The sequence below is a fragment of the Vollenhovia emeryi genome, unplaced genomic scaffold (genome assembly GCF_000949405.1).
Source record: "Vollenhovia emeryi isolate VEMERY1.0 unplaced genomic scaffold, V.emery_V1.0 DF939126.1, whole genome shotgun sequence".
NCBI classification, from domain to species: Eukaryota; Metazoa; Arthropoda; class Insecta; order Hymenoptera; family Formicidae; genus Vollenhovia; species Vollenhovia emeryi.
The window spans coordinates 3,336,035-3,362,799 of NW_011967240.1; the positions used below are offsets into that span (position 1 = coordinate 3,336,035).

At 47.4% G+C, this 26,765-nt stretch overlaps 7 protein-coding genes across 8 annotated transcripts; 5 read left to right on the top strand and 2 right to left on the bottom strand.

The window, feature by feature from the left end:
* Positions 1 to 171: 171 nt before the first annotated feature.
* On the top strand, positions 172 to 3,581 carry LOC105569051 (methylcrotonoyl-CoA carboxylase subunit alpha, mitochondrial). Of its 2 annotated transcripts, XM_012025195.1 has the most exons (10): positions 172 to 205; positions 407 to 637; positions 722 to 788; positions 850 to 1,234; positions 1,312 to 1,646; positions 1,719 to 2,015; positions 2,122 to 2,331; positions 2,437 to 2,931; positions 3,006 to 3,191; positions 3,261 to 3,581. In XM_012025195.1, the coding sequence occupies exons 2-10, from the start codon at positions 600 to 602 to the stop codon at positions 3,369 to 3,371; spliced, it is 2,124 nt and encodes a 707-aa protein (XP_011880585.1). In that variant the 5' UTR covers positions 172 to 205; positions 407 to 599; the 3' UTR covers positions 3,372 to 3,581. The 2 variants fall into 2 exon arrangements, with proteins under 2 accessions (XP_011880585.1, XP_011880584.1); XM_012025194.1 differs by lacking the exon at positions 172 to 205 and having other exon boundaries at positions 259 to 637.
* Positions 3,582 to 3,772: 191 nt separating this feature from the next.
* Positions 3,773 to 6,952, top strand: LOC105569053 (transmembrane protein 209). Its single transcript, XM_012025198.1, has 8 exons — positions 3,773 to 3,966; positions 4,060 to 4,185; positions 4,258 to 4,556; positions 4,640 to 4,963; positions 5,039 to 5,169; positions 5,270 to 5,596; positions 5,683 to 5,904; positions 5,979 to 6,952. The coding sequence occupies exons 1-8, from the start codon at positions 3,920 to 3,922 to the stop codon at positions 6,105 to 6,107; spliced, it is 1,605 nt and encodes a 534-aa protein (XP_011880588.1). The 5' UTR covers positions 3,773 to 3,919; the 3' UTR covers positions 6,108 to 6,952.
* Positions 6,880 to 13,312, bottom strand: LOC105569052 (zinc finger protein 91-like). The gene is made up of 3 exons (XM_012025196.1): positions 12,669 to 13,312; positions 11,881 to 12,220; positions 6,880 to 11,773 (listed from the first exon to the last, which is right to left on the bottom strand). Exons 1-3 carry the CDS (start codon positions 12,840 to 12,842, stop codon positions 8,307 to 8,309), a joined length of 3,981 nt encoding a protein of 1,326 aa, XP_011880586.1. The 5' UTR covers positions 12,843 to 13,312; the 3' UTR covers positions 6,880 to 8,306.
* Positions 13,313 to 13,466: 154 nt separating this feature from the next.
* Positions 13,467 to 17,357, bottom strand: LOC105569054. Its single transcript, XM_012025199.1, has 12 exons — positions 17,215 to 17,357; positions 16,856 to 17,074; positions 16,578 to 16,778; positions 16,331 to 16,504; positions 16,127 to 16,251; positions 15,557 to 16,059; positions 15,259 to 15,461; positions 14,984 to 15,185; positions 14,719 to 14,910; positions 14,435 to 14,527; positions 14,078 to 14,365; positions 13,467 to 14,014 (listed from the first exon to the last, which is right to left on the bottom strand). Exons 1-12 carry the CDS (start codon positions 17,266 to 17,268, stop codon positions 13,692 to 13,694), a joined length of 2,577 nt encoding a protein of 858 aa, XP_011880589.1. The 5' UTR covers positions 17,269 to 17,357; the 3' UTR covers positions 13,467 to 13,691.
* Positions 17,358 to 17,677: 320 nt separating this feature from the next.
* LOC105569055 (MAD2L1-binding protein) lies at positions 17,678 to 19,264 on the top strand. Its single transcript, XM_012025200.1, has 2 exons — positions 17,678 to 18,224; positions 18,297 to 19,264. The coding sequence occupies exons 1-2, from the start codon at positions 17,806 to 17,808 to the stop codon at positions 18,655 to 18,657; spliced, it is 780 nt and encodes a 259-aa protein (XP_011880590.1). The 5' UTR covers positions 17,678 to 17,805; the 3' UTR covers positions 18,658 to 19,264.
* Positions 19,265 to 19,361: 97 nt separating this feature from the next.
* Positions 19,362 to 20,543, top strand: LOC105569056 (probable phytanoyl-CoA dioxygenase). The gene is made up of 2 exons (XM_012025202.1): positions 19,362 to 19,755; positions 19,855 to 20,543. The coding sequence occupies exons 1-2, from the start codon at positions 19,537 to 19,539 to the stop codon at positions 20,455 to 20,457; spliced, it is 822 nt and encodes a 273-aa protein (XP_011880592.1). The 5' UTR covers positions 19,362 to 19,536; the 3' UTR covers positions 20,458 to 20,543.
* Positions 20,544 to 22,931: 2,388 nt separating this feature from the next.
* LOC105569057 lies at positions 22,932 to 26,240 on the top strand. The gene is made up of 3 exons (XM_012025203.1): positions 22,932 to 23,821; positions 23,948 to 24,760; positions 24,870 to 26,240. Exons 1-3 carry the CDS (start codon positions 23,476 to 23,478, stop codon positions 24,902 to 24,904), a joined length of 1,194 nt encoding a protein of 397 aa, XP_011880593.1. The 5' UTR covers positions 22,932 to 23,475; the 3' UTR covers positions 24,905 to 26,240.
* The last annotated feature ends 525 nt before the right edge of the window (positions 26,241 to 26,765 follow it).

Consider the following 26,765-nt stretch of genomic DNA (forward strand, 5'->3'; position numbering starts at 1 on the left):
CTAGTTTCGAGAAACGTGTAGCCAATCAACTTGCAGCTTTTATGGAATAGCTGCACGTCGATTGGCTACAGATTTCTCGAAACTAGAACTTGGCCCAAGTTCTAGCATCGTGGACATTGGCCTTAAGACTTACAAACTTAGTTTCAGTGATACCATATTGTTCTTTCATTTGGCCGGAATAGCAAGCTGCTTTCGATCTGTACACGTAAAGCCATTTAATTTGTATATTACACAAATGTTTCCGTGAACTGACAGTTTTTAGATTAGAAAGGTGCAAAAGTGCAGAATCACTCCAGCATCCCCTTAATATTAAACAGATGACTTTGAGAAATTTTGTGCGCAGCGCTTTCCGAGGCTATTGTTGGTCTCTTTTAATATTGTATCTTCCTTTGCCTTTTTCCATAAGAATTTTCTGAAACGTGCGCGCTTCACTGGGCTCGGCACTGGATTGCAAATGGGCAAAGGGTCATAGGCGACTGATAAGAGCAGTCACGTAAGCATATGCTGGCAGCTGAGCGAGATGTGAAGGATCAGGTGGCGTGTTCGCTACGTCGCAACCGGCGCATGTTGTGCACTTGTCGAGTCGAAACACGCGAATCATGTATCACCTTGGGAAGTTGAAGTCAGTATTTCGGAGGCAAGTGGCACGCGGTATTTTCTCGCTACTGTTCGTGTTGCACGTATTATCTCGATCGCATATTAATCGCTAACATGCTCGTAGGAGTCACCTAACCTCGTACGGCCGGAACTCGCATCAGTCCGCACCGGGGATCGACAGGATAAGCAAGGTCAGTTTCTGGCGTGTCCAGTTGTCGCCCGGTACGCTTCATTTCAATTACAAATTCGTAGATTCTGATAGCGAACCGCGGAGAGATAGCGTGTCGCATAACGCAGACCGCCAAGAGGCTCGGCGTAAGGACGGTGGCGGTGTACAGCGAGGCGGACAGGAACTCCATGCACGTGGAGCAGGCCGACGAAGCTTACTGCATCGGGCCGGCACAGTCCAGCCAGAGCTACCTGCGAGGGGACAAGATTCTATCGGTGGCCAAGCGGGCAAAGTGCCAAGCCGTGCATCCGGGCTACGGATTCCTCTCGGAGAATACGGAATTTGCGGAGCTATGCCAGAGGGAGAATATCATATTTATCGGGCCGCCGGCCAGTGCCATCCGAGATATGGGCATAAAGAACACGTCAAAGGCTATCATGACAAAAGCTGGTGTTCCTATCATAGAAGGTAGATGGCCCTTTCCCATCCTAAAATACGTGCAATAATTCAGAATCGTCTCTCTACGGTGTTCCGCGTGTTCGTAGGATACCACGGTGAGGATCAGACGAACGAGACGCTCTTGGCCGAAGCCAGGAAGATTGGCTTCCCGTTGATGATCAAGGCCGTGCGCGGCGGCGGCGGGAAAGGCATGAGGATCGCTCCGAGGGAGTCCGACTTCGTCGAGGCGCTGGAATCCGCGAGAACCGAGTCTGAGAAAGCGTTCGGCGACTCGGCGGTGCTTCTGGAAAAGTACGTTGCCGAGCCCAGACACGTGGAGGTTCAAGTCTTTGCCGACAAGCACGGCAACGCCGTCTACCTTTTTGAAAGGGACTGCTCCGTGCAAAGAAGACATCAGAAAGTGATCGAAGAAGCGCCTGCTGTACGTATCTTTCCCTTGTTGTCGTAGAGATTCACGGAACAAATAGGAAACTAAAGTGATGATATTTTACAGCCTGGAATTTCCCAACAGCTGAGGCGGGAATTGGGCGAAGCGGCTGTGCGTGCCGCTAAAGCTGTGGAATATGTGGGCGCTGGAACGGTGGAGTTCATAATGGATCGTCACGATCACAGTTTTCACTTTATGGAGATGAATACGCGTCTCCAGGTGGAGCATCCAGTCACCGAGGCGATTACCGGCTTGGATCTGGTCGAGTGGCAATTGAGAGTGGCGAGCGGGGAAGAACTCCCGCTCACACAAGAGCAGATCAGTCTTAACGGCCACGCGTTTGAGGCGAGAATTTATGCCGAGGTAACGACCCACTGTACTTTGTCTGGTCGCGCTCTACGCGCCGAGTTATGTGCAAACGCGATATCATTTATTATTGAATGGATTTATCGTTGTCGTGGTATCACAGAATCCAAGGAATGGTTTCTTACCAGGAGCCGGTCAACTGTTGTACTTGAAACCTCCTGAGGCAGCAGAGAACGTCAGAGTCGAAACCGGAGTGCGACAGAACGACGAGGTATCTGTGCACTACGATCCGATGATAGCGAAGTTAGTAGTCTGGGGAAAGGACAGGGGCGAGGCCCTCAGTGTACTCGCATCGAAGCTCAATGACTACAACGTAAGAGGCGCGATTAAAAACTTGAAGATTCACAACAACTAATGCTGAACTTATTATACTTATAGATTGTACTACGTTTAGTGATTGAAATCATTATATTTGCAGATAGCTGGCTTGGATACGAACATAGAGTTTATTAAAGATCTGTGTGCGCACGAGAAGTTTCAGAACGGCCAAGTCCATACGGGATTTATAGAGGAGAACTTTGAGCAACTATTTCCCAAGATACAAACATCTAACAGAATACTGATGCAAGGAACCCTCGCTTCGATATTGCTCGAAGACATGGAGTCGTTAAACATGTCCGTGGAGACAAAGGATCCTTTCACACCGTTCGCCGTGGAGACTGGGCTCAGATTAAATCACGTGTTGGAACGCACGTTTCTCTTCGATGTTGGAAAGGAGAGTAACGTAGTAGAGGTGAGGTATCCCGAACCGGATGTATATCTGATGAGAGTCGACAGATTAGGGCCCTGGATGAAGGCGACCGGAACCTTGAAGAAGACGGATGGCGTTTTAGAATTGTTTGCGGAAATTGACGGGATTATCACCAAGGCGCGAACGGTGAAGCTGAATAATAAGCTGCACATATTCACTAAGGTGACTAATCAATTGCACGGCATTTAATGACCGTAATGCGTGTACATCTTTCTACGGGGCGACTTTGTTCGTAGGATCGAGAATGGCAATTGGTTATTCCGAGTCCCAAGTTCGTGACCGCGATCACGAGGCAGCCGGAGCAAGATCCATATACAGCTTCGAGCCCGATGCCCGGCTTAGTTGACAAGGTCTTCGTCAATAAGGGGGACGCGGTAAAGAAAGGCGATTCGTTACTCGTTATTGTCGCTATGAAAATGGAGGTAAATTTATCGAATCGTTAATATCAACGCGATCTGCATATGATCTGGCTAACGTCCCTCTGTTTGCAGCATATCATTAAGGCGTCTGTAGATGGAATTGTTGAAGATGTGCTGTGCTCTAAAGGTGATAACGTCGCAAAAAATAAGCTTCTCGTGAAACTGACTGAGTGCCAAACGTAATATAATTGTATAATAAAATAGCATTGATGTCGTTGAGAGGATGCAGGACTTATAATTAGACTTTTAACTGGAATGATTATCGTTGAATACAAATGTATGTGTTTTTTTATATAAAAAGACTTTTAGCTCGAGTGGTTGAATCTAAATGTAAAATGAATATATTGTATTTTGTTATATAAAAAGAGAAAATAAATTTTAATAAAAGTGGCACATTTTGTACTAAATATCGTGCATTTATGAATGCAGTAATCAAAATTTATAACTGCTCGAAAGAGCAGTTGGCTAAATCTCGAAGTTTATTCCGTTTTGAATAACACAGTACAGCTAATATAATAAAGAGATGTTACCCTAGTTTAGCAGTGGTTGGTAGAGAACTGCTCGCGAACGGCCGCAGCAGTGAGAAGATTCGCCGAACTGTTGGCAGCAGTTTCAAAACACGTTCGAACCGGAGTCGCCGAAGCGGGAGAAAGTAATATAATAGTCCTCTCAGAATTCAGGGTAATAACAGTAACTGCTCAACGTTAGTGTGACTAGATAGATTTTTCAACATGAGTAATTTTCACTCTCCCATGAAATGCATATCTTCCAACGCAAGGTAAAGCCACTTTGAACGTTACAACAAGATGAGGTTAGAACGTAGCCCTGTGCGAATTTCTCGTTTTCTAAAGCCGCGGTAAACATGTTGCAGAGTTTTAACGCCCAAGCCGCAGGTGCAACAGTTACTGGAGCTGAGACAAACGCAGAGCAAAGCCCGGCACAGTATCATATGGTTCTTTGTCAATAGCGTGTTGTTGAGCATCGTAATGTTTGACATGTGAGTCTCTCTGTTCTCGATCTGCATTTGAAGCGGCAGCGATTTCTACGAGATTGTGCCTCTGTTTTGTAGATTCTACGGCGGATGGATATACAAACCGGTTTACTGGATCGAGTGGTGTTTAGCATCTATATTTGCTTTGAATGCTTTGTACCACGTTGTACACTATACCTGGGCCACCTTGAGTCTGAAGCCGATTACACTCGGCCCTAAACAAAGGCCGCTTTTAGGAGTCTCGGAAGATGATCCCCTGTTCAGGGACGAGGTGCCGCAGAGGCAGACGACTCCGGAGCCGAGTCCCTCGTTGAACTTGTCCTGCATAAGCCTTAACAGGCGTTCAACGACTCTTGGCTCGTCAGTTCTGAGCGACAGTACGCAAGCCACTCCCGTTTAGCGTGTTGCCGTGAATTCTATGCAAAACGTTTCTTTATATCTGGCCTTTTCCTTTTTTCAGAGGATTACTCGACATCAGTTCCATTTCTTAAATACAGCAATTTGGCATCTCCTAGAGCGATCATGTGCTCCAATGGATCGCTCAATAAATCTACCAACATTTCTTTAAACAACAGCCTGGCGAACGAGGATCTCATTCAGGACGAATGTGAACTTGAGAGTTATCTCAAAGAGGTCGAGCAGCAGAGAAAGTGTGCATTATCCACGAACGTCGATCAGCCCTCTAATCTCTTGAGTTCCTTCTGGTCTCATCCTGCTACTCGAAGCCCTAGCGAGGTATCGCCATTGTTAAGAAGATGCGCTTATCAACTTGCACCTACAATAGGTAAAGCTGAAGATTTATTTCGTGTCCTGTATTTTTCGGCGAAGGTTCTTAAAAGTCTTTTACATCATTGTTTAGATAAAACAAAAGCGACCAGCCCGGCTGAGGAAGGAAGTTCTCCCAGAGGCACATTTGGTGCACTAGATATATGGAGAAAGTACAGAATTGATTCCAACAAAGTGAACGAATGGACAGCTAATCTTCGGATGGTAAGAATTACCATGTAAAACAGGATAAAACAAAAATAATTAGTGCTGTAAGGAATTACTTGGTTTAACTTTTTTTTTTAACGTACGACAAATGTTTCAGTGGATCAGCAAGACAGTCGTCGAACGTGTGGCTTTGGAAATTGACGACATATGCGCAACATTAGTACGCCACGGCTTGAGCGACTCGCAGCCGGGCCACGTAGGGCTGGATAGACTCAGGAAACTCGCACAAGCGCAATTTTTTGTCTGTGTGATTCCTACTTTGCCAACGTTGGTCCCCTTCCTGGAGCTCTGCAATAATCAGGAGTACCTTGTGAAGAGAATAAAAGCACTTGCAAAGGGAGGATCCATGAGCGAATTTAAATGGAACGGTGGTGGATCTCACAATGGTAAAGAATGGGACTCTAGCCTGCCAACGGATTCTGCGGTAAGTGTGCATAAATAGATTTATAAATTTTCCCGGTGGAAAATTGCAAGTACTCCGGAAACTTTTACTGGCCTTTCCTTTTGCAGATAATAATGCATCTAATTTCGACCTACATGGACACACAATTGGAAGCGCCCTTGGATCAACCGGACGCCAGGCCGTTTACATCGAGATATATGGCGAGATCTGGCATGGAACTGCCGCGAAACAAGGGCCCGATAATAGTCTGTCAATCTATAAATCCACCGCACTACAGCCTAGCACTGTCCGGCGATTCTCTTCCGAGCGACTACGAGGAAGTACAACGGGTATGAAATCTCATGGTGCAAATATATTCATATCCCGTATGTTTATCGCTTTATAATGGCATTTATATTTCTAGGGACGCAATAATTTGTTCCACACACTCTTACTCTTTTTATACATAGTCAAAACGCGAGATCATGGCATGTTAGGACGAGTTAATGCAGGATCTTCCGGAATCAATATCCTATGGGTGATAGACGGCTAAACGCAAACAATTTTCGTATTTGCTGGCTAATGGAGATAATAGGACAAAAAAAATTGACCATAATACAGGATCAGACTTTCTATAAGACTGTGTTTAATATGTTGCCCGTGATATGTCATATTGTTTGTGTATATAGTATTGATTTAACAAAAGGCGACTAAATAAATGTTCATATTCTAAAAAGGTTGGTTACATTGACAATGAGCACTCAAATGATTTCTTTATTCTTGTTGCTATATTTGAAGATAATAGAAATTACGATCTCTGTTATAAGTTTGCGATTCTTTCTGCTTGTAATTCTTTAATGACAAATACCAACCTATGTATCTCTCTTGCCAAAATCTTGTCAGAACTGATAGTTCGTCAAACGTCTGTGAAAAATGTACATACTGCAATTGAAGATGTTTCGTTAGTTATAACTATTGTAAGATTACTCATTGTCAATCGTTATCACTTGCGTAAAAATTCGAATAATCATTTCAATCAATTTTTTACACGCCTGATAAGACGAAAGGAAGAAATGTAAAAGAAACAATCGATTATACGTGTGAACTTCTCTTTCTTATTGTTACAATCAACTTATCATTGAAACATATTCAATAATGATTCGATGATAGAGTAAATCGTACTTAAAAGAAGTTCTACAATTTATAAATTGTACTATTCTTTGGATTACTCTTATAATGTAAAATTGCAAAGGGGATTGTTTCATCACGAACCAATTGTATACAACAAATTTAGTAACTCCGATATAACCATAAACCACGATGTAAGATTAGAACAAATACTTTATTTATTATAACAAAAACTTTGTAAGTAATAAGAATAAAGAATCATGTCTCACATATATATGATAACAACATTTATATGACATATTTATACATGTGGTTTAGTTTCATACTAATTTTACAATTGTTATGCAGACACGATTTAATATTATGTGTAAGAGCACATTGCATGAAACTTATCTATTATAAAATCTACAATTTTTTTCATTATTTCAGGTTTTAATTTAAAAAAAACTAATAAATTCATTGCAATATATTAATAAAACTTGAAATATTTTCGTATTAAAAAATTGCATAATTTTAAATAAGAGTTGAAATTTCATGCGAATTAGTTCCAGGAAACAGTACATTGGAGACTTTTAGGATATATTTTCTACAAGAATAAATGATAACGTAAAATAATATACATGCACAATATTAATTAAACAAAAATAGAGAAAAATAATTAACAAATTCTGTTTTAGAGATAACGAAATGACGTCAGATTATGTCTTATTCGTTTAGGATTAGACTTCTAGATATAATCATCATGTATAATAATTATATTAATTATTGTATTATAATTACATTATCATTTTATTATCATTTTGTATCATATTTGTAACTGCATGATCATATATAATTACATATAATTATACAATTATATAATTATGTATGTAATGATACAATTACACGTTACAACAAATCGTTGAAAATGTAACTAAACTGATGCCGTTAGGTTCATAACTCTCAGGTTGCGAATAAATTTTTTCATGAAAGTGGAAGTGTCTGATTAAAGAAAACGAAGAAAGATCTCTGGAAGAACAAACTAAGTGAAAGTAAATCTAACATTAAGCTTTAAGTATTGAAAACCTATTCTCTTATCCATAAACATGCCTTAAGGAAAATTTGTCTATATTACAAGTGCAACACACATTCGTGACAAAGGTATTTGCCTCTTTCTGTCTTTTCATAAATTCGTCACGTTCTCATAATGTTTACAGTATTCATTCTCGGTAATACACGTTTTTATATAAAGGTATGTATATTTAAAAGATAAATTACACATATACCGCTTATTAATGCCTTCACCGTTGCAAAAATAAACTTCAATATAACGTTTCGTACATAATGAAAATGATACTCTTTCTGTTAGATCCATACATTTCATCATACACCTAGTGGAGCATCGTACCCTTACTTGTCCAATACAAGAAAATCCCTCGATAACATGAGCTATCTCGTCACGAAGTTATTATTTTCTTATTTTCCGTTCGTATTGGAGTTGTGGGCATAAAAACGTCAGTCACGGGGTGTCGAGAGTACTTGTTCCGATTCACATCAAGAAGTTAATATGCGGCTTCACCGTCGTGAATAGGATGTCTCTTCTTTTCTAGATTATGATCGAGCACGAAACAAATAAACGGCTCGATTAAGACGTCGTGAATATCTTCGTACCCTCTGGTAGTATCACCTCCTCGCCTACATCGGCGAGAGTGACGGTAAGCGGTAGGATTAGAGGCATTAATATCTCCTGATGCTGCATAACTTGTTGCGTCGTGCCAGGTTCGGCCGGTCTCGTTATAGCAATCGTTTTGATGTTCTGCGCCTTGACTACTTGCGCCTGGCCGATCGTGGCGTGATGCAGCCTGACCGGATGCGGCTGCTGCTGCACCTGTATCTGCACCTGCTGCGGTTGTGGCTGCGGTTGATGCTGTTGCTGCTGCTGCTGCTGCTGTTGCGTCTGCTGGATCATCTGCTGCGCCCGGTTCTGATTCTGCAAAAGATTCTGCTTGCAGCGCTTGCTGTGCGCATAGCGGCTACCATTGTTGTTGAACTTCCTGTCGCAGGTCGGACACTCGTAAGGCCGTTGCCCCGTATGAATGAACATGTGCTCCTTGAGCGACTTCAATCGTCGGAAGTTCTTCGGACAGCACTTGCAGTGATACTTGGCTTCGCCGGTGTGCGACGTCAGATGATTCGCAAGGGTGTCGGCACGTGCGAACGCTCGCGAGCAGTACTGGCAGATGTACGGGCGTTCCTGCGTGTGCGTGCGCATATGCATCTTCAAGTAGGCGTTGGTGGTGAACGGCCGGGAGCATACCTCGCACACGAACGGCTTGATGCCGTTGTGGGCGCGCAGATGCGCTATCAGCGTCGTCGACTGCGTGAAGCTCTTGCTGCAGATCTCGCAGAGGAATCTCTTGGAGCTGTCGGTCTCTTTACTTTTCTTGAACGTGCGATCGTGCTTAGGCAAATGATTGTTGAGCTGCTCCTCCTTGATGAAGCGCTTGGTACAGCGGGTGCATTTGTACGGCTTGACCATGTTGTGCTTGGCCACGTGGATCTTGAGGTGCTCCCGCCGGTAGAACTTCTTCGGGCATATGTCGCACAGGTACTTCTTGCCCTCGTGCACCTGAATGTGCCGCAGTAGACCCTTCCTGGAGGTATACCGCTTGTTGCATTCGGTACACTCGAGCCCCACGATGTCGGTCCTCCTCTTCCGGCCGATCTTCTCGCCCGGTTTCTTTTCTTCGGATTTCGGCTCGATGTCCCGCAGATCCTCCTCCGTTAAGATACCCTCGGTGACGTGCTTGGCCCTGTGCTCGCGGAGGATCTCATTGTTCTCGAAACTGTCGCCGCAGATGTTGCACTTCCTCACCTGGTCGGGATTCTTCTCCGAACACTTGTCGTAGTGCGCCTTCAGCTTGTCCTTGCGGTAGAACTTGACGTTGCAGATATCGCACTCGAAGTTGGGCTCCTCGTGCAGCAGCTGGTGGCGCAGCAGCGACTTCTTCGTACTGTATCGTTTCTTGCACGTGACGCACTCGTGGCTGTCCATCGGCCAGTCGAGGCCGCTCTCGAAGTCGGAGTCGTTATCGTCGTAATCGTTATCCTCCACGTTGCTCGCCTTCTGCGTCTCCTTCTTCTCCAAAGCGGCCTTCTTCAGCTTCTCCGCCGCCTTCTCCGCTTTCTCCTCCTTGACATGCTGCTCCATGTGCTTCGTCAACGCTTGCTTCGAGCTGTACCTCTTGTTACAGGTCGCGCACTCGAATTCTTTCTTATAACTGTACTTCTTTGGTGTAACGTCGCGCTTACGGCGATAATGCCCGTCCAACTTGGCGTCGTAATCGGTATTGTCGTCGTTATCGTCGTCGTAATCCTCAAGACCGTCCTCCGTCTTGATCTTATCGATAATCTTCTGCGCCGCTCTCGCCGCCACGCGCTTTATACGCTTGTTTGGATCGTACTCCTGCCCGTGTACGAACGTCTTGTGATTCGTGGCAACCAGGTGATTTCTCAGCGTGAGCTCGTTACTGAAGGTCTTATTGCACTGGGTACACTTGTAGGTCTTGACCCGTGCGTGCTGCTCGGCATGTCTGCGCAGGAGATCCTTCCGTGTGAATTGTTGACAACATATCTTGCACTCGTAAGAGCGGGCGCTGGAGTGCATCGTCTCTATGTGTCTGGAGAGCGCCTTCTTGCGCGCGAACGTCATCGAACACGTCGGGCATTTCAGTTCCTTCGTGCTTTCCGCGGGTTTGCCGTCGTCCCCCTCATTCTCGACGTTCCTGTTGTCCTCAGTCTCGTTCTTCTCGCTCTTGGTCGCCATCCGCTTCATGTCCTCTTCCAAGTCCTGCTCGGTCAGCACGCCCTCGACCACGTGCATCGTTCGATGGTTCCTCAGTTGTTCCAAGGTGTCGTACTTGTTTTCGCACACGCTGCATATGAAGCTAATATGCGTGATCGAGTGCTTTTGCAGGCTGCGCTTCGTGTCGAATGTTTCCGGACATTTGTCACACGTGAATTCTTCAACGTGACTACGCTTTCTCCTCTTATCCTGATCGCTGTCGCTCGCAACGTCGTCGGCTGCACTTCCCCTCTTTCGCTTCTTACACTCGCCGTCCGACTTGTTGCCGTTATCGAAGTCTAGACTGTGCTCATCCTCGTGGAACGATATTTCGAGCGGCATCGGATCCTCCTTTCCTTCCTCCCGCTCTCGCTCGTGTTGCTTAATGTGTTTAGTAAACGAGATTATGTACAGATACTCTTTACCACAATAAGGGCACTTGTTAGCTTTCTTCCCGGATGGCGGCGTCTTCGTGACGGAAACGCTGGTCTGCACCTTCTGCGGCTTCTCCGGCGTTTTCTTCAGAGATAGCGTTTTCCTCACTTCTTCATGGGAATGCATATGCTCTTTCAGGACGTTCTTCGAAAGGAATTGCTTATCACATAAGTAACACATGAAAAAGATCTTCTCCGTCTTATCCGCCTGCGCTTTTTTCAGTCGAGAACTGAGATTCAGATTTTCGAAATAATTCTCCTCGTCGGAATCTCGCTCGGCGAACACTCGACGAGCCAATCTACGTTTGCTCCTTCTAGTTTCATTCTGGGACGATTCCTGTTCCGCTACTGACTCATTAGCGTCAGCTTTAAGTGCCTCTTCCTGGCACAATAGCTCCGTGTCACTTTGACTCTGTTCAACTTGATTCTCCCAAACGGCCTGAACGTCTTGCTTCATCGTAACATTATTCTCTTGGTGTTGCTCAGCATCTTGATCTTGTTCAGCCTGAATCTCTTGGTTTTGTTCGGACAGTGTCTCTTGGCACTCAATTGTATCTTGTTTGAATGTGTCCGGTACATTTTCCTGCATTTCCTCCTGCAAGGAAAGCTGCTCAGCCGGCAATATACATTGTTGCTGCATAATGTAATCGTGTTCCTCCGTTGGAATCGCCTCTGTGCAACTTCGAATGACACTCTCGTCGTTGGGAGGTTCCTCATCCCTAGACTCATCGATGGTGTCCGACATATCTGTGTCTGTCGCGCCTTCCAATTCTTGCTGTAGTTTTTCCATGATGCTTTCCTGCGTCATTTCCTGTGTGTTATCGTGCTCTGAATCTAAACAGCAGAGTCAGCGTTACAAGATACTCGGTAACTTTAAAGCGTCATTGTAAACGTTCAATTTGAATCCAGAAACATTAGCTCAACAGTCGTACTTTACTCACCTTGTTGCATCCCGTCTGTCTCCGTCAGCTTTTCAGTTTCGAAAAGCAGCAACTGACCCTTCAGAAAGTTCTTGTCAGCTGCCGACTCCACCGGCAACACCGTCGCCGCGGATTCGTAATCGGCGTTGACACTAATCTCGTCTATCCCGTCGCTTCTGTCGGCGTCCAGGTGTATCTCGACTTCATTAAGAAACAATTCCTCCTTTATTATTCCACCGACGAGCTTCTCTCGGAGGACATTGTCGGCTTGCTCCACTTGCAACTTAAATTCGTACGCCGACTCCAGCTTGTCGGCGCACATGCAGCACACCTGCCCCGGTAGACCGTCGCCTGGTAACATCTATTCGAAGCGTTAACGATTTAGTACAATTCAGAGGCGGATGTTTGACATTAAATTGCGCTCGAAAGGAATTAAGTTAGCTCGATGTCGCGACTACCACCCTCGCTGCTCCGAGTATCACCGATGACGCTCACGAAATCTTTACGTTGGGTGTCACACGCGTCGCTTCTGGACTCGACAAATCGTCTACTTGAAGCGCATCATCTCGCGCCCTCCCGGGGATAGCGTCGCGACGGATTGACGGCGGCAGCGAAGGTGCTAAGGGCAGGGACGTGTCGCGAGGATTCGACGAGCCGTGCGACAAGTCGTCTAACGCGGGGACGCCGAGACGCTCGAGCATCGTCGACGAGAGGTGTCTAGGTCCGTCCGGGACAACAAGGAGGGGAACGAACGGTAAAAGCGGGGGCTCGGGGGATTGAGCGTTTAACCTCCAAGTCGCGCAGCTAACCTTAACGTTGGCGAAGCTCATCGCCTTCGCCGACAGGGACGCGACCTCGCTCTCCGCGAAGAGGTCGCGCATCATCAGGTTGCCCAGCAGGCAGACGCGGCATATCTTGATGTCGGACGCGACCGCGTCCTCGCCCTGCGGCGGACCCGACGTATTTATCTCCACGGCGTCCATGTTCGTCGCGGCGGACTGACTTGGGCCGACCTGGGAACGAATCGGGCTGGCCGGTCACGCTCTTCCACGCTGCTACCGCGGCACCGTCCTCTTTCACCCACCACTAACTAGGAGGTGCGGAAAAATGTGTTTCTCTTTATTACATCGTTTTCGTTTTGACATAACGAGAAGTCGACACGCTCGGACATATGAAGGCTGTGTCCCTCGGCGGCTGCACTGTGTCGTACTTTTTGCACTCGAAACGGGGAACGTAATCGGACGTTGGAGAGAGATAGAGGAGAGGCGGAAGGTGCGGAAGAGCAACCATATGGTCCACGTTGCCGCGAAAGGGCACGGGCTCGCGGGAAATTCGCGGCCCGCGAAAATCGCGATCTCCTCGAGTCGCGCTATCTCCCTCTCTCTCTCTCTCTGGCGACTTCGGTTATTTGCCGATTATATGAGCCCAGTAACTTCTGGTGATTTTCGACAACCGTCTCCTCTGCCTCTCGGTTCTGCAAATCTAGTAATTTCCATTTACTTCCGCCAGATTCCAGCGACTTCCGGCGATCTCGTTGAAAGAGAAAGAGAAAGAGAGAGAGAGAGAGAGGGAGAGAGAAAGAGGAAAGAAGAAACACTTCTCTCGAATGCGCTTCAATCGGTTCTTTTTATATCGCAATAAAAATTTTGATAAAGTTGAACATTTACAAGTGAAATTGAAAATTTTTGGTATTAATATTATAATTGTTACGTAACGATGCGTAGTCGACATTGTAATTTATATACATTTACATTGCCGTCACCTTAAAGACTAATTAAAAAATTGCGTCAACGGTTAATGTTAAACATGAGAACGAAGCGTGTGGTCTCCCTTTATACCTCGCGTCGCTCCGAGGTCGACTTTTGTATCTTGTTGCCTGGAGACCGTACGCTGTTGAGCTTTTGACACGACTCCATGATCAAAGACGCGTCGCCGCCACCGGATATGGCGCATTCGCCCATCTTCTCCGCTATCTCGGATTTATTTAAACAGCCGTCCGTCTCCGGCCTACCGGTCTGACAAAGTTTCTCCACGATGTTGAACACCGACTCCTTATTTACGCTTCCCAAAGACGCGCATTCCACTTCTGAGAACTGGCGCGACGCGAACGTTGCGTCTCTCGACGCCGACGACGAAACAATCTTCTCTAGAACAGCTGAAACGGTTTCCAATGTAATCGCTGGTTCTCGTCTGGTCACCCCCCGTTCGGGTGTATTACCTGTTAAATCCATGCTCTCTTCAGCTATGTCGTAGTCAGCGCGAATGCTGAAGCTATCTCTGCTAAAGAGATGTTGTCTGATGGTGGACAGATTCCTGGCGGACATTTCACTTTTAACGGCTGGCCCCGCCACTCTCTTGCTCTTGCGCGGCGTATTGTACATAACGGAGTGCTCGCTGCGCAACGCACGGCCGTTCTCTATGTAAGGTATCAAATACGACAGATCCAACGGTTTCTGCGCCACACTGTTTGCCGGTTGAATGGACACGTGCGGTTTGTGCGGTTTCACTGAAACACGGGTAAACTGTGAGGAATACAAGCGGCGCGCAAAAGCGGAGAGTACGAGTTTTCGCAAACCTGTGTAGGGTGTTCTAATGTAAACTAAACTATTTTCGTCGCGCGGCAAGCCGTAAACCGTGGATGGAAAGTTCATGGCATTTGACACGCTACCTGTAACATTTGGCGCAATTTAATTAAACGAATTAGTGAAACTCGTAATGCTCGAATGTGAAAACACGAAGTAATAAAGGAGCAAGAGCCAAGATAGGATGTCAGTCCGGCGCATTACTTGCTCCTACTCGCACAGTACACCACGAAGCACGGTGCATTTTAATAAACTACAACTGCACGTTATTTCGTACCGTGACCGGAATCTCCCTGGCCCCTCGACGATTTTTCATGCGTCGTATTGTTCATAATTGTAGATAAGGCGGGCTGCAACTTTTTAACGACACTCAATATCAATTCGCATCGTTTTATCACCCGCAATTGTTGAGGCTCCGTTGCATTTTCCACCAGAAGAGTCTTGGCAGCTGCGTTGGCTTCAAATATAGCTGCAATAAAGCGATAGCATGTCGAGTGCCCGTCGGTAAAACATATCTGTTCCAATCGTAAGTAATACATTACCTGCTTTCAACTCCCTCGTCATCATTATCGTTTGACGATCGATGTCTTCAGTATCAATGTCATTTACGACCGTTGTGATTTGACTAGATAAAGCTGAAGCACGCTGAACGATACCCTGCACTTGAAGCTGCGTTACCGGCTCTCTGTTATCCAGACAATCTGAGATTGCTGTTATACGTTCTTGAAGATCGTCCATAACTACCTGGACAACAAGCGCGCTCAAGCACCCCTCTAAAATCTTTGTAACTCTTTGCAATCCGTTATATAATATTTACTTGACAAAAGGCAGCAGAATTTATAACGAGATTGACGGCATTCTGAAACTTGTTCATCTCCAGCTGCCACTGCGTGGTCAACAGCTTGACACTGGAACGCATTTCTTTGTTGTCTGGATGCAGATAGAAGGAAGTCACGGCGGAAATCAATTCTGTTTCCAAGGACTCGAATCCCGCGAGACAATTGCGAATTTTGTTATTGCCTGAAACAACCAAGTCTACATTAGATATATTTTTACTTGAACAAAAAGCAAACTTGGCTTTTTATGAAGAATAATTTTGATGAGGGGCAACTGACGGTTCTTGTCCTTGCAACAAGCGATCGCAAACACCCCAATTTGCACAGTTTGGTCAAAGAGTTGATCAAAGACCTCGACGAGATCGTTTAGATCGCTCTTCGATCTTCTTTTCGCGCTTAACGAGTTTCCGCATGTCATAACGAGTTTCTTCAATGCTGCGAAAGGATTGCTGAACACCTCCATCGCGAGCGTCAACACCGCTATGTTAACTTTGCGCTCCAAGCGATAAAGAGCGTCAGTCAGGGTGTACGTGAATAAATTGTTTAACGCCGTGTCGGGGGTTTCCGATAGCAATTGCTGCTTAAGCTTCTCGTATTCCAACACTATGGACTGGCATGAACCGGTTATGGCTTTGAAGTTATACGGCTGGCACACTTGGGTGATTGCCATAGCATGAGAGAAGACATCCTCCAGTCTCAGCCACAGTTCCGCGCATTCGGATAGCTGCTCCTGATGCGTCCTGCTCGATATTTCCAATATAATGTCCAACGCCAGATCCATTCTGCAAGTGTTACCATCGAGATCACTTGAACGCAATTGTAAATTAGGAATGACGTGTATTTTCCCACCTGTAGACGAAATGATTCTCCCTGTCGCCAGTTTCCTGTTCCGACGACGGATTCGGGCCGTTCAACAAGTTCAAAATCATTTCGCAGCACGTGCATATTCTTTCGCAGACGTACTTCTTACAAGCCTGCGCATATTTGTTCAATGTAGACACAGAAGCGGCCACTAAGTTACGCCAGGAAGTGAATATTAAATATGCAATTTACATAAATTGGTGCATTTAACTGATGCTGCTCCCGAGCCAATTGCACGAGCATCTCGAACGACGTGCACAGTTGAGAAGTGTATAAAGCCAGCTTCCGCGACAGGAGAGCGGACGCCAGGCTCTTTCTGAAATTCTGCAATGGTTCGAGTATCTCCAGTATCGAAGTGCCCAGTTCCTTCGGAAGCGCAAAGGGTGTCAATGTTCACGTTCAAAGATCAATGCTTGTTTCAAGTCCATCGCGTCGTTACCTTTATATTTTGAAGGTCCTCAATCTCATTCGCTCTGCCCATTTCTTTCACATAGTCCAGACAATCCTGCAGTCTCTGCCTCAACGGCAGGCATTCGAAGTCTTCCAACGCTCGCAGAGCCAACCCAAAGCTGTCGAGCAGCAATTCCGTCCTGCGTACGTCCGCGTCGTTGTCAACATCGTCGCATTTAATAGCCTTAATCTGAAAACAGGCAGCACGTTGCGATTGAAATCCGGTAACAAGGGCGAATATCGCATCGAGATTTTCCCGCCACCTACAAGCTCGTCGATGTTTTTCAGGAGAGAAATGTATTTCAAATTCGTGGCCGCGTCGGCGAGCTTCGCGTTCGCCTCCTCGAAGTCGCAATGATCGTCGCCCGTCAGACTGTTGAATCTCTGAGTTAGGGAATGCAGCTGCTCGTAGAGCGTCGACTTTGCAGCCGAGATCTCCGACGGATTAACGGGAGCGGTGGTCGGCGACAGATGCAACTTGTTTACCTGAAAGGAGAGAAAGACGTTCTCAGGCGACGTGTTAACTGCGGCCTCCATAAACTTTTATATCCCCCGCAGGTGGTTTTATCGGACGCGTTAATTATACATGTACATATATATAAGTTATAAAAAAATAGCTCGATTACTTGCTGCCGCAGTAGCTCCAGCAAATTCCTCGTTTGCCTCGTTTTCAGCTCCATCGTTCACGGATCCCTATTTCTCGATCCCCACGGCTCTTTGAAACTTCAAAATTCATGCATCTCAACGGCGCAATGTAAATAAGGTGAATTCAGTAACTAACCAGGCACATGGCAACCAACCATCCGGCGCCAATGTCACGGGGGGGGGCGAGAGGTGTGATATTGTGCGCTACGTTACACCGCGTTGCACCTTTCTGCACCTGGAGCGACGTATATAAATATATTATATATTTAAAACTGGACGTTTGGAGAGAAAAAAAAGAAAGGGCGTTTAGAAAGTAGGCGAGACGGAGGGAAGAGGCCAGAGCGTCGGGCTACGAGGGACGAGAATCTGCGGATTGGCATTCGATAACCTAACTCGATATCTCCCAACCTAACCTAACCTCGCCGGGGACGCGCGCGCGAATGCGGGATTGCGGGCGCGAGTTGCTCCTGGGCGTCCAGCTTTTCTTGTCTCCTTTTCGCGGACGGGCGTGCCTTGAGACAAATATCGCCGCAGGTTCCGCCCCGAGTCCCAACCCCCCCCTTTTTTCCGAGATGCTCTCCAGGGACAGAAGAGGCGAGATGGAGATCGACGTGATGCTGGACGAGCCGCTGACCAGCGACTCGTGCACGAAGGTCGTGATGGAGCTCATAAAGTACATTCTGTACCAGAAGCAGCAGATACCGCTCGCGTACGAAGCGCTGGCCCAGTTCCAGACGGGCGTGAAGACGACGGACAGGAACGCGGTCTCCTTCAGGGCCCTGTCGAGCACGCTGACGAACGTCTCGGACCACTTGGCCTCGCAGTTCTTCCTCAAGGGCTGCGACATAAGGGAGGTTGCCATAGTGCTCGGCGCTACGATACTCTCGCCGAAGCTCTACATCGGGGTGGAACTTCCCTCGTACGTGCTCAACAGCAAGCGGCACAAGGAGTACCAGCACTCCTCCAGGAAGCCGCTCTTGAAGCTTATGAGGTTAATAGAGGGACGGGAGCTTTGCAAAACGCGCTCGCGCGAATGTACGTTAATGGATCGCTGTCTTTGCAGGTCTATGTTGGAGTGCGACGAGTTTCAGGAGGCCATGAACGCCCCTGTGAACATGACGAACATGTTTGTCATGCTGAGGAAGAACGACAGCAACTCGGTGTCCGATTTCTTCCTGCCCAAGCCACAATACGCGCCGCCCGTACAGACGGCGAGTTGCTTCAGGATTAAACTGTGCCAGAGCGACCAGGTGGATATGCGGTGCAACTGCAGGACGCTTGTTAAAGTGTACCACGACTCGTGCAAAGCTTACACGGAGAACGAGGACGACATGCAATACACTCAGTACAATAGCACCACTCAGTCTTCCTACCGATGGTATCAGTCGAAGCAGATCATAAAGGGATTTAAATTCTGTTCGTGACTACGACTTGGCGATATGACAATTGTAGCAGAATTCAAAATTTCCGTAGAGTAGGATAAATAGTTTTATAATAGATAGGATGTTAAATAGATTAATGTCACGTAATTATGTTATTTACGAGAGTAAGACTAGAGCCAGCGGCCCACTCAAGACTCGGTCTTGAGTCATCTGATCTGAAACTCTGCGTTATTGGCTCTCGCGAGCAATCCAGCAGGAAAAATAGTACCGTGCGCCGTTGGCTTGAGACAGGACAAGTATAAACGTTAATACGTTTGCGTTGCCGACTTTGCAACGATGTCGATGTGACTCGACGAATGTCCCTCGAGGTCATATAGAAATTTCCATTCCCTATCGGAGACAAGCAGTATTTTTATTCGTGTCAAAATGCAACGAACGTGATAAGATACTCGCCAGTGATCGAAATTATGTAATTAAGATTGCAGTGTACAATTACGTAACGATGAATTTTAGTGATTAAGATGTTTACAGTAAAATTGACAAGACGAAAGCGTTATTGCTGGTTTATTGTGTAGGAAAGATTTTGTAATTTTGTAAGAAGTATTTTACATTGTACACATAATTATAACGTTAAATATTTTTTATCTTATCGAGTTGTAGTCATTCGTTAGGCCTAATCTATGTTGTGCGACTGTTTATTAAAGAATTGTGTAAGGGGACAGAAAACACGCGGGAAAATCGTGCGATTGTTTAAACAGCTCGATTATGCGTGAATCTATATCGCGCGATACAGATAATCCCCCACTAAAGAACCACTTTTGGAGTAGAGGGCAATGCATACATATATCAATACTTGACGCCAGACGCGAGATTGCATTTCCTGATGCCGAGTGAGAGCGAATTCAAGTTTCGTGATTGAAAATGGGCCCTCTGAAATTTTTAACGTCAGAACAGAAGCAATTCTGGCAGGAAAATGGTTACATCAAATTGTCGAGTGTGTTTTCTACGAGGGAAATAAACGAGATATCGGACGCCTATAATGAATTGTTCGAAAGGAAACGTCGCGAAAATCTGGCGGGTCTGGAGGCAGGCTGGGTCGGAGAAGACATGAGAAAAGTGGCTGGATATATCGACTATACCGTAAGTGTAAAAAAGAATACAATACAGATATGCTGTATTCTGTAAAGTTCGCGTCCGTTTTAAAAGACTCGTGTGACAAATTGTCATTTATGCCATCAGGTGAAATCTATTCACAATCTGCAAATGCACAGCGGTGTCTTCACGCGGACCATCACGCACCCGAATCTATTGGACGCCCTCGAGGATATCATGGACACCAAGGACATATTGTTGCATCACACTAAGGCGCACATAAAGCCGCCGGAGAAAGGGGCGCCGTATCTGATGCATCAAGACTATCATTATTTTCCCCACAAGAAGCACACCATGCTGGCTGTGTTTCTACACTTGGACGACACAACGCCGGAAAATGGTGGCTTGGCGGTGTATCCCGGCAGTCATAAATTGGGACCGTTGATGGACCACGGGCTGACCGACGAAAAGGGTGATCAGTATCATTACGTCGATCCCGAGGAATACCCTTTGTCCAGAGCCGTTCCCGTGTCTGCCGCGAAGGGCGACATTGTCGTCTTCTCTTACTTGCTGCTTCACGGCTCGTATCTCAACCTGTCCAGCAGAAGCCGACGCATGTTTCTCATGCAAGTGAGAGCCGCCGACGACGAGCCGACCGAGGACGTGCACAAATCCCCCTGCCAAGGCCTGGTGCTGCGCGGAAAAAATACTTCCAGAGACGCATCGATGGTCAATAGATTTACTCATTAATCTTTAATGCGCGGCGAATCAAGCACCGGCGAATACTTTTACTCTATTTTTTAATCTGATTGACGAATGAAGATTTTTAACTCAAGGATTGTCTTATCACGTATATGATTGTTCCTCTATGCATGGGCGTATCCAGAGGAGGGCAGGGGGGCAGCTGTCCCCCTAGACTCTATGGGATCCCCGATATATCGCTAAGGTTTATGCCTATAATGTAATAATTACGACTTCATTATGCACTGATCAAATATCGGTAGTTTTACAGTAAAAAAATTACGAAATAGCAAGAGTAAAATTGTGCAGCGTCCACTGGAAATTGGCTGAAAGCACGGGTGGATCCCTTTACGAATAGTACAATTAATAGATTTGCCGAGGACCCCGGAAAATTAATTTTTGTGTAAATAAAAATCTTTTTTTACAAGTACGTAATTTAATTTATGCTGCATAATTCACCTACGGGTGAATCTGCTGCCCCCCGTAGACAAAAGTCTGGATACGCCCATGCTTCCATGTAACGATCTTTTCCTATTGCTGTCTCTTCTTTCCTCGTGCTTTGTTTCAATCTTGCGGTATCTTAAAGATTTTTCTGAAATCATCGACTGTAAATGAGACTCGCAATGATGACGCGATCTTGAATCAGCAAAAGGGATACCTCGTGAATTATCATCCGTAACGTATAAAGCATGTTGCGTATGTACATCACGTTCGTCAAGAATGTGAAGAGACAATTTCATATGGACATTGTGAGCTAACGCATTCAAGAAAGTAATTAACGTAGAAAAATTACAGAACAATGCAGGAAGGATGATTCTCGAAGAAAGTGCATGAAACTGATCGCCGTTGCAACGTCTTCCTCCACGGATACTTTCGCCAAACACGTAGGCCCACGTCTGTTTGCCTTCATTATTATTGTCTCTTGTATTCTGATGTAAATACTTCTGACGCCTTTCCCGCGCGAGAAGAAAGCAATCGTATAATTCCGAACGCGGCGCGCGAGCGGAGAGGTACACGGAAATCAAGTCTGTCCCGTGATCGAGACTAGCGAACATAAATATTTTCGATCGAAGGGCAAAGTCCGCCGGAAACGTTTTACCTGGTGGGGCGAACATCTCTCCACTAATTTGGAAATTTGGCAAAGCCCGCGTGTACGGAGTTGTATCTGGAATAGACGTAGAATAGAAAAGCTGTGTCCGGGCGGCACGTTGAGGCGAGAGAGCAGATATTTGCAAGCTTGTCTACGAGACCGACATTTCTCGCTCGACGGCCAGCGCGGTAATATCGTCGAGGAGGTTCGTTTCACTACGACGCGGATCGACGGCACCCGGGAAGGAACGGGGACGAAAGGAGGGAAAGGGAAGCGAAGGGGCGCGCCGAGTCGCGGGCGCGTCGATACGAATTTCGCGCGCGTTTCCATTCCGCGCCGCGAGGCGGGAGTCGAGACGGGCGGAACGAGCGGAACATGCCGCGATTTGACAGAAACGCGACGAAACGCCAGCATTTCGGCAAGGCGGGTGGGAGGGAAAGGAGCGGGAGAGGGAGGAGAGAAAAGAGCTCGCGGCGAGTTGTAATATCCTCGAGGGAGAACGCCGCGGTGTCACGGCGTCCGCGGGTCGCGATCGCGAAAATCGCGAGAGAGAGAGATCGCGCGCGCGCGCGCAAGGGGGCGTAGGGGGCCAGAGACGGGAGGAACGCGCGGAATGCGAACCGCCATCGTCGCCACCAGTGTTGTCGACGAGAAGGGTCGACACCGTCGACTCAAGGAGGCGATCGGAGTACGTCTACGCTCTTTTACCCTCCCCCCTCCCCGCCCGACCCGCGAACAGGCACGGGGGCCGAGAGAGGAGATCGCGCGAGCGAAAACGGACGGCTGGGTGCGTTGTGCGACTCGCTCGGCTCGGTGGATACTCCGGGGGACCCGTGGACCGGCGACGGACGCGCGGACTGCTCTCGCGGGGTGTAGTGAAACACATGTGTCGCGGCCGTGCGGTGTTTTCCACCGCCGTGGACCGCTGCTGCCCGTCGCCGTACCGTCCCGCAGGCTGCGCGAGGTCTCGGGCAGGCGGACCGCGGGAGCTCGGGGCGCCCGTGCCCGCGGGGGACGTTCGCCAGGACGACGATGCGCCGCGCTCCGGCGGCGGAGTAGCCAGCAGAAGCGGAAGGCGGTAGTGCGTGCGTGGGTGGGTGGGTGTCTGGCGGCCGCCAACACTCATGCACACCGGATTTCTCCGTGCGCCCCGCGAGTGCGAGCCGCCGCGGTGCGACTGATAGCGATCGCGCCGCCCGACGCGGTGTCGGCCCGCCCGGAGTGACCCGGCGTCGATCGCCACCGCCGCCGCCGCCGCCGCCGCCGCCGCCGCCGCCGCCGCCGTCGCCGTCGCCGCCTCACGCGCACGTTGCGATTTTCCCCCCGAGTGGAAGAGAGGAGAGAGAGAAAAAAAAGGGAATGAAATATGTCGCCCCTCCGTCTGCAGTATTTGACGCTGCTGGTGACTCCGCTGGTGCGATGACACCGCGACCGGAGAACGGTCACGCGTTCCTGCCTCCCGCGTGCCTCGCCAGAGAATAAACGGCCACGGTTCGCGGACCCGTGCGCCCAGCAGGCGCTCTCTGTGTGTGTGTGTGTGTGTATGTGTGTGTGTGTGTGTCTGTGTCTGTCAGCCATCATGATCGCCCGCGAGTCATGACTTCTGTGCTCCACGATCTCCGACGTCCCGTCCGAGTGGCGTGAGCTCTGACCGCCTGTCCGCCGCGACACACGTGCCTCAGACTTTTTGTAAATCGTAGGTCCTCGCTCCGTCGGATGATAGGGAGGCGGGGGAGAGAGAGAGAGGGGGTTCTCTGGAGCACGAGGATGTTCCGCGCCGCAGCCGAGGCCGCCGCACGCCGCAACCACGTCTCGCGCGCTCGGGCCTGATTCTCTTGAGAGAAAGTCAACAAGCTGCGATCTCGTTGCGCCGCACGCCGAGAGGTCCAAGTATGAGCGGCCCAGCGGAGGAAAATGGATACCGATAAAGTGTCAGTATGCGCGAAAAGTCAGCAGAATGTCACACTCACGCAGGTCACGTGAGGGGCACGACAGAGATGTGCTCGCGTGATCCACCTACGCTGCACCCGACCCTCGCCAAGGCAAACGGTAAAAATTCGAGCCCCCAGCCGGCTCATCACGCGGAGGTGCAGCGCATCGACGGCAGCCTGCTGCCAACTCCCGGAGGCCGCTTGAAGTTCTTCAAAGATGGCAAGTTCATCCTGGAGCTGTCCCACCGCAGGGACGGTGAGAAGACCACGTGGTTTCCCGTGCCAAAGAAAACCTTCTGGCCGCCCGCTAGCACCATCCCGAATCGACAGGAGAGCTCTACTTCCCTCAGTGGTAGGTCGTCTTTCGCCGTTTTCTTTCGCGCGCGCTTATTACACTTCCAACATTCGATTGCTTCTTATCGCTGTTCTCTCAGACTCGATTCAGACGGTAACCACACGCATTGCACTCTGTTCTCAGTTTCCGACGACAATTCGTCGGTCCAATCCAGTCCTTGGCAGAGAGATCACTGCTGGAAGCAGACCCATCCCCGACGCAGGATAACCACGGAATTCAATTTTTATTATCGCCGAGACCCCAAGACCCGCTTGTACGCGCACCTACGCCTGATAGCGAGGAAACGCAGGCGCCCGTTGGACTCCACGACCGCGGCCTCGGTCCTGGAGCCAACGGCGGCTCATCCGACGAGAGCGCCGCGGAAATTGAACGGTACATCGTCGTCGGGCAGGCTGATTCAGATTATCGACAAGCTGGCGCGCCTGCTGGATCCTAATGTCGTATCGCCTCGCAAACGCATACTGCGCGAGCTGGAGAGAGTCTCGCTGGAGGATCAGGCGTCCAAGAGACGGGCCACTCCGCAGCCGCAGGTTTGCACGACGAGCGCGCCACCGACTCCCTCCTCGAAGCAAGTGTCGTCGTACAGTATAACCAGTATCCTGGGGGAGGACAAGCCGAGTCCCGAGCCGGGTTTCTTGAGGACACTGCTGAAGCCGGACGACCGGCAGCCTGTGAAATACTCAACGACTAACGCCTATCCGAGGGTACGAATCGATCCCTACATCGGATCCAGCAATACATCCGTTCATCATCCGCTCTACGCGATACCGATGTTGCCACCTGGACCGTATAGGGCGGCGCCTCTATGGATGGCGCCCCATTATCCGTCTCCCGTCCACTATTCGCCTCCTATGCAATTGTACGCACCGCCGCATTCTCACTCATCGTCCCCACATTACAAAGACTATAGGGAACAAACTCTCACACCTCCTTCAGGTATATGCTCGTTTGTGTATTATAAATAAGTGCCCTCCTCCTCCCCTCCCCCTCGGGGGGGGGGGGGGCAAATGTTCGAAGATGTGCTAATGTCCCTCTATCTTTGCAGATATGCCTCTGAATCTGTCGAAGCATTCGGGTTGAATCTCAGGATCCCAATAGAGTTGGTGCCTTACGAGTGGACAAAACACTACGCAAACACTGCCCGTGCAACGACAATGCGATATATATTAGTATTTTTTTATTCATAAAACAATAGTATCTTAGTAAGTAGAGAGAGAGAGAGAAAGAGAGAAAGAGACACAAATACGATGAAGCCAGATAGTTGGATTTTGGGAGAGCTATACTTGTACATACAAATGCATAAATTTGTCAATGGCGGCATAGGTATTTTATATTAATATTACACGCAAGATTCAAAAGGAAAAAAAAAGGAAAAAATCGTGAGTGGTAATATACAAAAACGTTAGGGATAAAAAGAAATGCAACTGCAAGCGTGTGTATACGTTACACGTATTTTTATCGTGCGCGATTTGCGAGTGGAGAGCCGCGTAGAAAGGGCAAAACGAAAGAAAAGGAAAATCGGTGCGCGGTTTTTTTTTGCAATTATTTAAAACGATACCGTAAACCCACATTGTAGTCGAGGCGGAGGGGATGTATTGGCAGTCGAGCGAGTCATCCGTACGGTTTTTTTTTTACTTTCGACATTGCTACTCATATTTTACGTATCGCGACGAGGGCGGGTGAACGCACGCGTAAACCTGTGTGCAGAAGCGCAGGGTTTCATCCCGCAGGTCTCGTCCTGCGCATCTCATTTACGCATTTTTCCCCGGTATTCTTATAACGTTACTGTCATTATTATCATTAATGGAAAAAAAATGGTACATTATCTTAAAGGAGTCGATAAGAAAGACATAGGATTATGTACAGAACAGATTATTGCCTCTATATCGCTAGCGTATTAATTATTCTTAAAGATAGAAATGCATAATAAAAATTTAGACTCTAATAGAATATATCCACAATGGTATACAGTTATTTATATGATATTATATATAACGCAAAATACGAGAGGACACAAAATTACTTTGATAACGCGACCGTGGGGTGTGCCTTACAGATAACTAACGAAATTCCATGAAATTAAATTATGAACGTTCTTGCGGATGTGTATTATTATAAAAGGAGGCACTATATATTGTGTATATAATAAATATATCTTTGTGTTACGTGTATTTTCATCAAATCGACATTTATTCGTTCTATTTATTATTAGTCAGGCGCATCGAGAAACATTTCACCGAGAAAGCAAGGCAAGCTCGCACAGGTTCTACAAGATAAGTGAGTAATTTTAATTGTTCGACGCGTACGCGATTCTCTTTGGCGATTCCGACAAAATGGAGAAATATGTGACTGCGCATTAGCAATTGTATAGAAAAAGACTAATTTTCGTAAATATAAATATTTCATATACTACGCACAAACATTATTTCATTTACCACGAGCTCTCCACTGCTTCAGGAACCTACAATTTTCTCTTTCACCGATAATTGTTGCGCCACTCGATGTTTCGATAGAAGTTGTTTCTTCAATTGTCATTTTGTTCTAGTGTATTGCAGTGATTCCTGTAGAGAGTAATTGTTTACTTTCGACATCAAACGAACATCAAAATGACAGTCTGAATCACCATCAAGGCACGGGACGTGTTGCAGTCAAATTATTATCATTTTGCCATCATTTTGACTATTCATCCCTCATCAATTTGATGGCATTTTGACATCACTTTGATTAGGCCGTTTTCCCCGGGTATTTACATTGTTACCTACGTCTCTTGCCCATTGTGATCGCAATAATTGCTAGAGAGTTTCAACAATTGACCCACTCGCTCTGTCTTTTACCTTCTGTAGCAATAGAGGAAATTCTCCTATTCTGAGATAAGCTTCTAACACGAGACGGCAGGTTTTCAGCGTTCAAAGTCAATCGCAATCTTCTTTCGCGGCGATTA

Excerpts from the sequence above, each read along its gene's own strand:
- LOC105569054 (XM_012025199.1), bottom strand. The coding sequence starts at position 17,268 with ATGGAGCTGAAAACGAGGCAAACGAGGAATTTGCTGGAGCTACTGCGG. Across the intron at positions 14,528-14,718 it reads CCAGGGAGATTCCGGTCACG|GTAGCGTGTCAAATGCCATG; the intron begins GTACGAAATAAC and ends CAAATGTTACAG. Across the intron at positions 14,015-14,077 it reads AGAGAGCATGGATTTAACAG|CTGTTCTAGAGAAGATTGTT; the intron begins GTAATACACCCG and ends AAACCGTTTCAG.
- LOC105569053 (XM_012025198.1), top strand. The coding sequence starts at position 3,920 with ATGAGTAATTTTCACTCTCCCATGAAATGCATATCTTCCAACGCAAG. Across the intron at positions 3,967-4,059 it reads TGCATATCTTCCAACGCAAG|AGTTTTAACGCCCAAGCCGC; the intron begins GTAAAGCCACTT and ends AACATGTTGCAG. Across the intron at positions 5,170-5,269 it reads GGACAGCTAATCTTCGGATG|TGGATCAGCAAGACAGTCGT; the intron begins GTAAGAATTACC and ends CAAATGTTTCAG.
- LOC105569057 (XM_012025203.1), top strand. The coding sequence starts at position 23,476 with ATGCGCGAAAAGTCAGCAGAATGTCACACTCACGCAGGTCACGTGAGG. Across the intron at positions 23,822-23,947 it reads GAGCTCTACTTCCCTCAGTG|TTTCCGACGACAATTCGTCG; the intron begins GTAGGTCGTCTT and ends CTCTGTTCTCAG. Across the intron at positions 24,761-24,869 it reads AACTCTCACACCTCCTTCAG|ATATGCCTCTGAATCTGTCG; the intron begins GTATATGCTCGT and ends CTATCTTTGCAG.
- LOC105569052 (XM_012025196.1), bottom strand. The coding sequence starts at position 12,842 with ATGGACGCCGTGGAGATAAATACGTCGGGTCCGCCGCAGGGCGAGGAC. Across the intron at positions 12,221-12,668 it reads TGAGCTTCGCCAACGTTAAG|ATGTTACCAGGCGACGGTCT; the intron begins GTTAGCTGCGCG and ends CGCTTCGAATAG. Across the intron at positions 11,774-11,880 it reads GACAGACGGGATGCAACAAG|ATTCAGAGCACGATAACACA; the intron begins GTGAGTAAAGTA and ends TCTGCTGTTTAG.
- LOC105569055 (XM_012025200.1), top strand. The coding sequence starts at position 17,806 with ATGCTCTCCAGGGACAGAAGAGGCGAGATGGAGATCGACGTGATGCTG. Across the intron at positions 18,225-18,296 it reads CCGCTCTTGAAGCTTATGAG|GTCTATGTTGGAGTGCGACG; the intron begins GTTAATAGAGGG and ends CTGTCTTTGCAG.
- LOC105569051 (XM_012025195.1), top strand. The coding sequence starts at position 600 with ATGTATCACCTTGGGAAGTTGAAGTCAGTATTTCGGAG. Across the intron at positions 638-721 it reads TTGAAGTCAGTATTTCGGAG|GAGTCACCTAACCTCGTACG; the intron begins GCAAGTGGCACG and ends ACATGCTCGTAG. Across the intron at positions 789-849 it reads GGATCGACAGGATAAGCAAG|ATTCTGATAGCGAACCGCGG; the intron begins GTCAGTTTCTGG and ends ACAAATTCGTAG.
- LOC105569056 (XM_012025202.1), top strand. The coding sequence starts at position 19,537 with ATGGGCCCTCTGAAATTTTTAACGTCAGAACAGAAGCAATTCTGGCAG. Across the intron at positions 19,756-19,854 it reads CTGGATATATCGACTATACC|GTGAAATCTATTCACAATCT; the intron begins GTAAGTGTAAAA and ends TTATGCCATCAG.